Source organism: Gymnoscopelus microlampas (genome assembly GCF_963454915.1).
Source record: "Gymnoscopelus microlampas genome assembly, chromosome: 21".
In the NCBI taxonomy this organism is placed as follows: Eukaryota; Metazoa; Chordata; class Actinopteri; order Myctophiformes; family Myctophidae; genus Gymnoscopelus; species Gymnoscopelus microlampas.
The window spans coordinates 13250424-13263078 of NC_139958.1; the positions used below are offsets into that span (position 1 = coordinate 13250424).

Genomic DNA, 12655 nt, shown 5'->3' on the forward strand with positions numbered 1-12655 from the left:
ATTTCTATTGGATCTATTCTCCACTAGTCCCTCCCTAACATTTTAGTCTAGTTTTTATTTGTTGACGAAATTGACGATATGTAGTCATAGTAGCTAAGTTTTTCAGTAAAAAAAGGTAGTCGACAAACGTTTTTCGTCATAGTTTTAGTTGACGAAATCAACACTGATCTCTGTGCCTGCCCGCCCCCCCCCCCTCCCCTCTCCTCTTCCGCTAACTGTCTTGATCCACTTCTTAGCTGGACTTCCACAACACTGGCACGCAATGCAGGGCTTATTAAAGCAGGTGTCTTCTTGAGCTACATAGTTCAATGGTTCATTCAGCGGTCAGGGTTAAAGGTTGCCTGGGAGGTGGTGGTTGGCCGTGACCTTGAAAGCATGCCGTATGTACGTAGACGGCCCTCTGGGTCAAGGGGTAGGCTGTCACGATTACAAATTTAAGTTGACGATTAATTCTCACTCAAATAATTGCGATTAACGATTGTGTGTTTGAACATTGAACATTTGGAACATAATGAATATACATTTAAATTCCGTTTGCCTTTTAGGCTTGGTAAAAACAAAAATCACACCCTGTGTGAAGGTAGCGGCGCCTTTGATACATTTTGTCACCGATATGTGTTTATAATGTGTTTATAGCCATGTGTCACGTGAAGCTTGACCAATCACTTTGTTGAAGCACCTGACCAATCAGAACGTTGACGCACACGGACAAAGTCAGGTATAGAGCGGCTAGCGCCGCTAAAAATGGCACAGTGCAGATATGACAAATAACTTAAATATACAGAAAGAAATTATTGACATATTTAATCAATTTAAATATTTAAAAATAGCAGAAATAGCTGATGTACAAGCTTGCAACGCGTCACAAAGTGACGCGTTGCAAGCTTGTAGATCTGCTATTTCTGCTTTTTTAAATATTTGAAAATGTGTGAACATGTTTCAACATGGAAACGATTATTACTATATCCAAAAATAATTGCGACTATCTCTAATAATTGCGATTAGACGATTATGTGATAATTGTGACGGACCTATCTAGGGGTCGTCGTCCTACTTAAAGCAGAGGTGGGCAACCTTTTCGGGCACATGATTACTTTGGCTGCTTTCCAGGGCTGCCGTGATCACCCAGTGCCAGCCAGTGAAAACAACCAATTCTTTTTTGTGGGCTTACTGTATTAGAGAAATGGTGTCATCTTATAATGAGCATTATTAAGGACCAGTGTTGGGAAATATTACTCAGGAGAGTAATATGTTACTCATATTATATTAATTATTACTTGGAATCAAGAGTAATATATTATATTACATATTAGTTTTGCCCCCCACCCGAAAAAAAAAAGAAGATGAAAGAGCTGTACAACAACACAATCTGTTTAGCCAGTTCCTTTTTATTTTATTTTTTTATTATAATGATAATAATAAGAGTCACCAATCAGCCAAAAAGGCTATAAAATAAAGCATTGCTGCTTTATTTTATAGCCTTTTTGGCTGATTGGTGACTCTTATTATTATTATTATTATCTCTTGACCTTTTAAACTAAATGTTTTCAAAAGGCAAAACCTGAGTAATATGTAAAATGTACTATTTTTTACCTAGTAATATGGTATAATATTACGGTTTTGGCAGAGCAATACCTTACACTACTCGTTACTGGGTAAAATTATAATATATCAGTAATATATTAAAAGTAACTTGTTACTGCCCAACACTGTTGAGGACCAATTGTATGAAGATAGGCTGGAAATGGAAGTGGGATATTAACATGAACATTTCTTAATATTTTCAAGCCTATCCGCAGGTGTCCTAGGGGGCTTACTGGGGAAAAGGGGGTGTGTGAATTATGGCCATCACTTCCTGTTGTCAGTCGTTCAATTCATTCGAGTGATCCGTGTCAGTCAATAATAATGTGGGAACACAATCTGAAATAAAACAAAAAGGGTTATATTAGTCTGCCCACTTACCCAAAATATCCCCCTCCACACAGCTGATTCGAATTAATGATCAATGCTTATTATTATCAAGTGCTGAAGTCACTTAACAAGCACCATTTAATCCACATGCAGAGATGCAGGTGTCAGAGCAGCAACAGGACAGGAGTTGGTCTACTGCTAAGAGCAAATGCCCATAATTCACGCAAGGCCTCATGGGAGACTGGAAACTCTTGAATACATTTATGATTTGAATATTAGCCCATTTAGACCTGGAACTGTGTCATTTTTAGATTTGAGCTAAAAAGCATTATTTTACACTTTGGGCTATTCAAAAATAGCAGATCTACAAGCTCGTAGCGCGGCACCGATTTGCTATTTTTGAAAAATCGTGAAAATGTGTGCAAATCTTTATATATATTTTTTTTAAAGCGAACATTTTTAACTCAAATCTTTGCTTCTTGGGGTCCCTGGAACAACATACTTTGATGGGGGTCCGCGGCCAAATACATATCATTTTGAGGGTCCTTGACATGAAAAAGATTGAGCACCACTGATATAGAAACATACGTTTTTCAGAAAACTGTTGAGATTTAGGAGACTCGGCTTCAGGTCTCAATGGGTTAGGGCATAGGATTCTGACCATAATGTCACCTCACTGTCATTAGCAAAATGTTCCTCTTATTGTGTATTATGTGCATGCATGTAACAACGTATTCTGTTTTATCCAGATCCGCATGGTGAAGGAGTGTGACGCCACGCTGAAGCCCACCTTCATCGTGAAGCCAGACGGCGGCTCCCAGGGCGACGGCATCTACCTCATCCGCGACCCCAGTGACCTGAAGGTCATGACGGGTTCTCAAGCCAAGCAGGCGGTGGTCCAGGAGTACATCCACAGGCCGCTGCTCATCGACAAGCTCAAGTTTGACATTCGCCTCTACGTGCTGATCAAGTCCCTGGAGCCACTGGAGATCTACATTGCCAAGGAAGGACTGACGCGCTTCTGCACCGAGCCTTACCAGGTACCCATGTTGGAGCTTAAAGCTCAATAAGGATCACAAGTTGGGGGGCACGGTGGCGCAGTCGGTAGCGCTGTCGCCTCACAGCTAGAAGGTCCTGGGTTCGATTCCCGCCAGGGACGCTGTGGGCGCTGGGGGCGCCCATACCCTAGGTGGGGTTGGCGAAAGGGCCCACTCTGTGTGGAGTTTGCATGTTCTCCCCGTGTCTACCAGGGTAGTTAATACCCTCACAAAAACATGTAGTAATCCTGGTCACTATACCGCTTCCCCCATGACAGCCGGGGCGCCTGATGGAGGGGAAGGGAACTGGTTGGAATAACGTGTTCCTTCCACGCGCTACGTCCTACCGGGGAAACTCCCCCCCTGTCAGGTGACAAGAAGGTCAGTTGGCTCTCAAGCATGAGCTCGGCCCTGGCCTCCCTAGGCTGTGGGGGGCTGGTGTAGTGCCCAGGATCACTTAGGAAATTGGCACTGGGTGAAAAAAATGGGTTTCAAAAATCACAAGTTGACCAGCACTCACGTCACAAAATCTTCAGATTTATTATATGGCATGGGCAACACTGGTACACGTTTCGGCGTGAGCCTTCACCCGCTGAGGAAGGCTCAGCACTCACTTCAAGATTTTGGGTTTTGTGGGTGCTGGTCATCTTGTGATTCTTATTGTACTTTATTTGAACCTTGCATCCGGGTTAAAGACTGTTGTTTGACGAGTGCTCGCATTTACTTTGCAGTGCTTAATGCTACCTCAGTATACTTTAAAGCATTGGTTCTCAAAGTGGGGTCCGGGGACCCCCAGGGGTACTTGAGGGGGTTCCAGGGGGTCCCCAGCTAAATGATGGATAGTTAAGAACCAAATGGACCCTTATGGGTCTGTAACTCTGAGAGTGTACAAATGGAACCAAATGGACCCTAACGGGTCCATTTGGTTCCATTTGTACACTCTCAGAGTTAAATTAACATTGATTTTACAATATGAATTGGGGTCTCAGAGATAGAGATGCCATTAAACGGGATCCATAGCCAAATTCATGTAAAACTGGGGGTCCTTGAAATTAAAATGGTTGAAAATCACTGCTAGAGCCGGGGAAATGTTCTCTTATGGGGGTCCCTGGCTTATCTTTTCAAATGGGGGTCCGCGGGCCAATAAGTGTCTATTTGGGGGTCCTTGACATGAAAAAGTTTGAGAACCACTGCTTTAAAGTACCTGACAGATAGATAGAAAGCATCAAGTTAGTCCCCTTGTTAACATTGAAGGTGGGGAGAATGTGAAGCGTCAAAGCATCCTATATATTTGGCGGGCAACACCGAACCACACCACACCGACCTGATTGAAATGAGTGACGTACCAAAATACACACGCACGCACGCGTATGCGTGCTCACACACGAGAATGCACGCATGCTGGGACTGACGTATGTTGCGTATCTCCGACCGTTGTTCCATTCGCTTCCATTTTCCTTTGCAGATCTGCTGCAAATTTGCGATACATTTGAATGGAAACCCAACTTCAGACTGTTATAAGAGCACATCAAAACAATAATTGGCCAATATAGCGCTTCTCTTCGTTTAATGGAATTGGAGAAATTTTAAATTTCAATGTGTCTGTGTTAACTCATTCAGTGCCCGACTTATTTCTGGTTGTGTTGTCCCAGTGCCAGAGCCAAAAATTCATAGTAAAAAAAAAGTGCTTAGGAGCCGAGATACAGCCTTTTTCAGTAAGAAGTTAAACTAGAAGTGAATGGAGCAGCAAATTTTCAAATCATGATATCTTGGGTTCTGAACATTTTATTTTTATTTTTATTTTTTATGACGTCTTAGACGTCACGTGGTGCTCAGGGCTTAACAATGGCGATTTTTTTTAATGACGTTTTAGACGTCATGTGGCACTGAATGAGTTCATGCAATAACAAACAAAAAGAATCGGTGTCATAGTCTTTATGATAAAGGATAATCTGTTTTTCTGTTTTATGCAGGAGCCCAGCCAGAAGAATCTAAGCCATGTCTTCATGCACCTGACCAACTACTCTCTCAACGTCCATAGTGGTAACTTTGTCCACTCAGACAGCCTGAACACGGGTAGCAAGCGCACCTTCTCCAGCGTGCTGTACCGGCTGGCCGCTAAAGGGGTGGACATCAAGAAGGTGTGGTCGGACATCATCTCTCTGGTCATTAAGACTGTCATTGCCCTGGTGCCTGAACTTAAAGTGCACTACCAAGCTGATATACCCCCTGGAAAACCAGGACCGTCCTGCTTCCAGGTAGGGCAACAGTGTGTGCATGTATCGTGGTCATATGCAGTGGTGGAAAAAGTACTCAAATTCTTTACTTAAGTAAAGGTACCAATACTGCACTATAAAAATACCCTGTTACAAGTAAAAGTCGGAAGTGGTCACAAGTAAAAAAACGCGTCGCGATGCGACGCGTTTTCAAATAAATGTAGTGGAGTAAAAGTACAATATTTGCCTCTGAGATGTAGTGGAGTAGAAGTCAAAGTATTGGGAATTATATTATAATACTCAAGTAAATACAAATACCTCAAAATTGTACTTAAGTACAGTACTTAAGTAAATGTACTTAGTTACTTTCCACCACTGGTTGTGAGCTTGTAGAAAAACGTTCTCTGTGTGAGTCTCTCTCTCTCTCTCTCTCTCTCTCTCTCTCTCTCTCTCTCTCTCTCTCTCTCTCTCTCTCTCTCTCTCTCTCTCTCTCTCTCTCTCTCTCTCTCTCTCTCTCTCTCTCTCTCTCTCTCTCTCTCTCTCTCTCTCTCTCTCTCTCTCTCTCTCTCTCTCTCTCTCTCTCTCTCTCTCTCTCTCTCTCTCTCTCTCTCTCTCTCTCTCTCTCTCTCTCTCTCATTGACCATTCATAATTTGTTCGGTCAGATTCTAGGATTTGACATCCTCCTCATGAAGAACCTGAAGCCAGTATTACTAGAGGTGAATGCCAACCCCAGCATGAAGATAGAACATGAACAGGAGGTAAGACCCAAAACAGTATAGAGAGTGTTATTGTGCTGATGTATTTTTGTGCAGGCTAAACAAGTTGATCAAAGCCCAATATACAGTCAACTATTTTCGCTACTTTTGAACATGTTTGAAAGTGGTTACGTGTGTCTGTGACATTCTTAAGTATTAACAAGCGCTTGTGACTATTTTGACAATGTGACATTTCCTGACAAGTAACAGTGTTGGATATAAGAGAGTGACAATATCATAATATTTAGTTTGTTGTGTGTGTTGGTTCCAGGTGGCACCCGGGGTGTATGAATACGTCCCCAGTCCAGTGGATGAGGAGGTCAAAGTGGGTGTTATTAGAGACACGCTGCGCCTCATGGACCCACACAAGAAACTACCAGCGTAAGTTTATGAACACACACACACACACACACACACACACACACACACACACACACACACACACACACACACACACGTACATAGGCACACTGAGCTTTGCGACTACTACTACGGACTTTGCATCTTTCTCGCTGTGTCTTCCTGTCCCTGTGCCTTGTGCAACTTCTCCCCCAAAATGACTTTGCAATTGTTTCCTTCAAGAACTTGAGATAACTCAATGTCTTTGCCTGTGCCTTTCTGTTTGAATACCAGCTCAATGGTCTTACAATGTAGAAAGCCATGAGATTGGGAGGTGGCGGTTCAATCCCCCGGCCGTGTAATACCAAAGACTATAAAAATGGTACCCAATGTTGAGTCTGAATATTAAGGCCCGGTCCTAACTGGACTGGCCCGAACCATAATTTAATGTCCAAGAACCCGAAAAATGTCCTTATGTGCTTAATATCCTCAAAGTCACACATCCAGCAATCGTTGAACGGAGCAGATTGGACCTTTCGTTCCAGAGATAATGGCCAAAACATCTTGAAAACAGCCTCTATCCGCGTTTTTCCAATGTTAGCGTTTCGGTCATTTTCGGCAGTTGTTTTTAATAACACGGGCTAGGAAGGTCGGACGGCGACGAACTAGATACCTGCGTAAAGTTCACTTTGAGCTGCATCCAACGCACCCACTGCCATTTCCGTCGGCCTTACCGTTCGTCCGCTAGGGACAGTTGACATTTCTTTTTGGAGGGTAATATAATCATCATTATCACTTTTTTTTTTTTACGGAACCCGAGGCTCGACTCGGCCCGACCAATTAGCATACATTTTCGGCCCAGCCCCAACACGTCAGGCCGGGTCGGATTCGGGCAGAATTTGAGAAGTCTAACCCAATGCCTCAACTAATAGAGGTGGTTACAAAGGGTTATGCATTTTTTATGATTAACGACTGTACAAATACTGACATTAAAGAAAGGAGGGAAAGAAGAAACCAAAGAAAGAAAAGAAAAATGGGTCAAAGTTACAGAAAGAATGGGAAGTGAGGTAAAAATCAACCACATTGGAGCCAGAATGGGAAGTGAGGTAAAAATCAACCACATTGGAGCCAGTATTTATCCATTACAGAGTTATTCCTGCCTCCTCTTCCTTCTGCAGTGTGAGGTCCAGTGAAAAGCTCTGTACATTTATCTGATGTGTATCTGGTGGTACATAACTTTCAGTTCTGTCAGTTTACACAGTATGTGTATGTGATTTATCTGGTGCTGTTTGGAGCCTCTCTGAAATCAGCTGATATGCTGTAGACTCATTAGTTTGACCTCATGCTCTTATGGACCTCAAAGCCTGCAGGCTATTACTCAGCTCACTGCCCCACACACGCACACACACACGCACACACACACACATACACGATATATCTCATACAGCCGCCAGTGCTTATCGATCGTTAACCCTGACCTTGACTTATTTTAGTTGGCTTGTTCAACACACACACACACACACACACACACACACACACACACACACACACACACACACACACACACACACACACACACACACACACACACACACACACACTATAACGTGTGGTCGGTCAATAAACGGATCAACAGAGCTATTACAGAGAGCATGTTTGGGAAGGCGTATTTCCATTAGAGTTTTATGCACTACCTCTTGTGAACCAGTAGGTGTCTTACCTGACCACAGGGTCTAAATGTCTCAATGGAAGAGTACTGAGACCACATCCATCAACCGCTGATGTAGGAGTTATATTTTACTAACATACTCTACCATAAAGTTTAGCCAAGATAACCTTTTATTTTATTGATTAAAACAAGTTCCGCATTGCAGCTGTAATTTAACTCTGACCATGGGATTGCTTTGCTGTCTCACTTTCACCCACTAGAGGGCAGGGTAGGCTAGATTAGGTTAGGGGTTGTAGAATTAATGTAACCTGTCGTCACCTTCTTAAAAATAATGGCCTAAGTCATATTTTCAAGTTTGTTAAAGAACAGAATAAACTGAACCAAATGTAGAATATATTATATTTATAAAAAAGGTATATTACATTTTAAATTAATATAGAAAATATATATGTATCTAATATGACAATGTAAAAAAAATCCACAAGCTCACGTTTCGAGCTTGCAGATCTGCTACTTTTGATGCTTGACACTGTAGTTTGATCAAGTAGGGCATTAAGTTATGAAAAAACACAGAGTTAAAACGTGGAGATAAGAGGTTTCTGCCTGATATAAGAAGTTGATGATTTGTCCTTTTCATTCCTGTGTAAACGACAGATCCCAGCCAGGAGGGAGCTGTGAGCAGGGGGAGGAGAACGTGGGCTCACCAGAGAAGATGCAGGAGGACTTTGGGACGTTGCCCTCCCTGTGCCTGAAGCAGGTTTACCCTAAATACACCAAGCAGTTCAACTACCTGCGGCTGGTGGAGCGCATTACCGCCATCTTCCTGCGCTTCCTCGGTGTCAAAGGCAACATGCGCCTGGGCCCCACCGCCTTCCGTACCTTCATCAGGTAAGCATTATTATCTTTATTTTTTTCAAAATAGTATAAACGGTATGTGTACAGAATGCACATTGGGGTTGGGATACATTAGGATTTTAACGATTCCGGTTCCTTAACGATTCCTATATAAATATATTTTTAAATATATCATTTTGGCCTTCATTGTAATTTTTATAAAATTATTATTCAATCATACATACAATATTGCGTACAAATTGTTGTAGTGGTTCTCAAAGTGAGGTCCAGGGATCCACTAGGTTACAGGTCCGTAACTCCTGAGGGTTATGGTGGTCCTTAAAATGAAAAGGTTTGAGAACCATTATTGTTTATTGTAATTGTGTATATATAGCAGACATTAAGTCCACATAACAGCTCTGACAGTGTGATGAAACTTGTTCTGGAAACGGTTCCAAATGTGATGGAACTGATTCCGGTTCCTCAATGTTCAATCCGGTTACTCTGGTTTCTCCGGTTCCGGATCCCAATCCTACATTTAATGGAAGTGGACATGTTGAATTATTTCCTGTTTTACCTGCCAACTAAAGTGAAATGGCTAACTTGGCTGATTGTAAGTGTATTGTTTTGTAGGAACTGTAAGCTAAGCAGCAGCCATTTCTCCATGGCATCAGTGGATATCCTGTACATAGATATCACACGCCGCTGGTCCAGCTCCCTGCCTGACTCTAGGGAAGCAGGTAATAAACACACAAACACATGCCACACACAAACACCAGCCTTAACCACATGAACCCTACCCTCCCTATTCTGGGTATGCCAAGACTGCGACAGATTTACAAGCAATCAACACTTGTGTGATGGTACAGGATGTTAGCTTGTAGATCTGTTCTTTTTAAGCATGCGCCATCACGCAAAGTTACGTGCAGGTCTGGGGTCTAACGCAGGTCCGCGTTCCTCCGTGCGTGGCTCAAAAACAAAGCCATGCACGCATACTTTCAACTCTTGGAGTTATTGTAATTTTTAGTTTACAATAGTTTAGTTAGTTTGTGTCCGTCAAAGATACAAACGGTGTTGTCCATTGTAACTTTGTGCGGGCAGTATTGGCTAATCGCTCTCAGCACGGTCTGTGTGAAGTATTCAACTGACATCTAAAACCAAATTTATACTTTGCCGTACAACGGGGTTGCACACCGAAAATAGGCGATCTACAAGCTCACAACAGTTCGCGGACGCGATGCATTTGAGCTTGTAATATAACATATTACTCTTGATACAAAGTAATAAGTAATGTAATATTACTTTTTAAATAAGTAATAAGTTATTGCCCAACACTGCTTACTTAACTGCCATACTAAAATACCCAAACATTTGGCAAAATAGCCCATCTACCACGATGTTTTGTCCTGTGAGCCATATGCAGACTTATTATAGTGCTTATGATTTTGAAGCAGTCATTTGCTGGCAAGAGCAATGTAATTAAGGAAATGTCTGGCTTTCTATTGTCTCGCATAGCCAGGACAATCACAGATCTATCCCTACTGATACGTCTGGCGAAATCTAAAACAAAAGAAAGAATGTTGTTATGAATTGTTTTATGATACATCAACTAGCAGCAGCAAGTGAAAAATGGTTCAGCGCAATATAATGAACAACAATTTCAGCGCAAATCAAATGGTTATTTTTTCAGTTTCAGTTTGTATAAAATGTGTCATGTTGAAACGGCACACATTTATTTTGTCACGTTTTTTAACTCAACAATTTAACTCTTTTCTTGTCGGCCATCTGTCAAGGTATGGGACTGCAGGCATTCGTGGAAGCCTTCTTCTACCTGGCAGGTCGCAGGTTTAAATCCCAGGCGCTGAGGGATCAGGTCATCTCGCTGCTGGAGGTCTGCGAGGCCCAGCTGACGTCTCAGTTGACCTTCGGAAGCCTGGGCTCGGAGGACAGGCGCTCTCTGAGCTGCAGCAGGGCCTTGTCGCGAGGCAACAGGACTCAGACCTCGGGTCTGACCAACCCCCAGCTTTACTCCCCGGCCTCCCAGCGCAGAGCGGCCAGCCAGGACTACCGGCTGCACCAGAGACTCAGGCCTGCAGCACTCAGGTCCAACGTGGAGAACTGACTAGAGAGAGGGTGGCCTGCCTCCACCAGCGATCTAACCCCCTCCTCCACCCACTGCTCTAGCCTTGTCCAGAGGGGCAGGGAGATTAAGCCTCCATCTTGGCTCTACGGTTCCCTTAAGGGGGTGCCTGTCAAAAGCCACACGAGGGATGGGCTCGGCCACACTGGCTGACCTGCAGGAACTATTATCAGCTTGATTGCTTTGCCTCCAGAGGAGGAATAACGTCCACAGGGACTTGGAACACTTTGCGTCCCTATTCTGGGGCGGACGGACATTCAGCCAAAATTGCTGGTCTACGAGCTCACAAGAGCTTGAAAGAGTTTGTGAGCATTGTACAGTAGATCGGCTATTTTAAGAAGGAATTTGGTGTTGAGGCAAAAAAGGTGCTGACCTAGTATAGAGCCCTGGGGGACCCCGGGCTACAAAGTGGATAGGGTTTAAAGTGACAAGGGATGAGGGAGACTCATGTATTGTTTCTTCTCTCCCAGTGGGAGAAATGTACTGTATATGGCTGGAAAGTCCTTATTCAGAATGTCTTATGGATTCTTACCTTCAGGGCAGTGTGCTTCCTTTCATCTTTATCAAGCAATCTCCTGGGACAATCATGATACACACACTAAAATGTACACACACACACACACACACACACACACACACACGCAAGCATGGACACACACACACACAAACTTCAGGGATTACTATAGAAGTTTTAGCGATTGTAAGTTTGACTGTTTTACTTGCACACACATGCACTTGCACGTACACATTATGCACTTATACTTAAATGTGTGTATGTGTGTATCCTAAATGTGTGTATTATAATGTTTGGAGGATTTATTGCACAATATCTTTTATGAACTATTATATTTAGGGGTTCTCCCAGTTCTGATTGATTATCTGATCTAAATCGGCCAATTCTCCCTCCAAATGACTCGATTGGCGGTCGCCAAATTACCCGATCCGAGAACGCCGATCTTTTATGAGCAAGCTGCACTATTTAAGTGGTATGAAAGTCAATTGGGAATATAGTAAATTATTTAACCATATTTCCGCTAATTCAGTCTGATCCACCATATTGAAATGTCCGGTATGGAAAACCAACCGGAAACACATGCTATTGGCTGGAAGAGCAGAAGCATACCCTACTTATCAAATTTTAAATGAATGGGACAAAAAGCATATCATGATAATTGAAAGAAGAGTTTAATCTAGCGCAGAGTGAACGCATACAGTATTTATGACAATGTTTACTAAGGTAACAGAATCAAGTGTAAAGTCTGATCAAATACCCACTGCAACCAGCAGGAGTGGAAATGGCGACACCTTCTAGGCTATTAATTCAGCGTTTTCATAACTTACCTATTAGCTTCATTTTCAAAACCGGATCCTTGCCGCCTGTTTCCAACACAGCGGCTTGAACTAAAATACTCCATGACAATGATGAATGCGTTTTATAGAAATATGACACCAGTCAAATCAGATACTGAAATGTGTCTGAAATTTGGAAAAGGGATATCGGACCCCCAACATCCTGATCGGAGCACCCATAATTACACCCCAATTTGCACAGATGTGTGTGTAAAGGAGAGTGAGTATATTTGCAGTATGTCGATATTTTGTTTATGTATGAGTGCATGTACAGTATGCATTTGTTTGTGTTTAGCTCATCAGTTAACCACTTTAACCCCGATGTCCCAATTTAGGGCCCATGTCATTACAGGTGGGGGACAAAATTCAAAGAATTAAAAACAAAAGACATTTCTAAAAATAA

The 12655-nt window shown here is 42.7% G+C and overlaps 1 protein-coding gene across 3 annotated transcripts in view; it reads left to right on the forward strand.

The window, feature by feature from the left end:
- The window catches only part of ttll11 (tubulin tyrosine ligase-like family, member 11), a 29803-nt gene extending 17148 nt beyond the window's left edge, over positions 1–12655 (forward strand). For all 3 annotated transcript variants that reach the window (XM_084047617.1, XM_084047616.1, XM_084047618.1), the window contains 7 exons: positions 2661–2951; positions 4922–5206; positions 5828–5923; positions 6192–6301; positions 8583–8816; positions 9396–9502; positions 10556–12655. In XM_084047617.1, the coding sequence (XP_083903743.1) occupies positions 2661–2951; positions 4922–5206; positions 5828–5923; positions 6192–6301; positions 8583–8816; positions 9396–9502; positions 10556–10884 (1452 nt within the window). In that variant the 3' untranslated portion in view covers positions 10885–12655. The remainder of the gene's footprint in view (positions 1–2660; positions 2952–4921; positions 5207–5827; positions 5924–6191; positions 6302–8582; positions 8817–9395; positions 9503–10555) is intronic.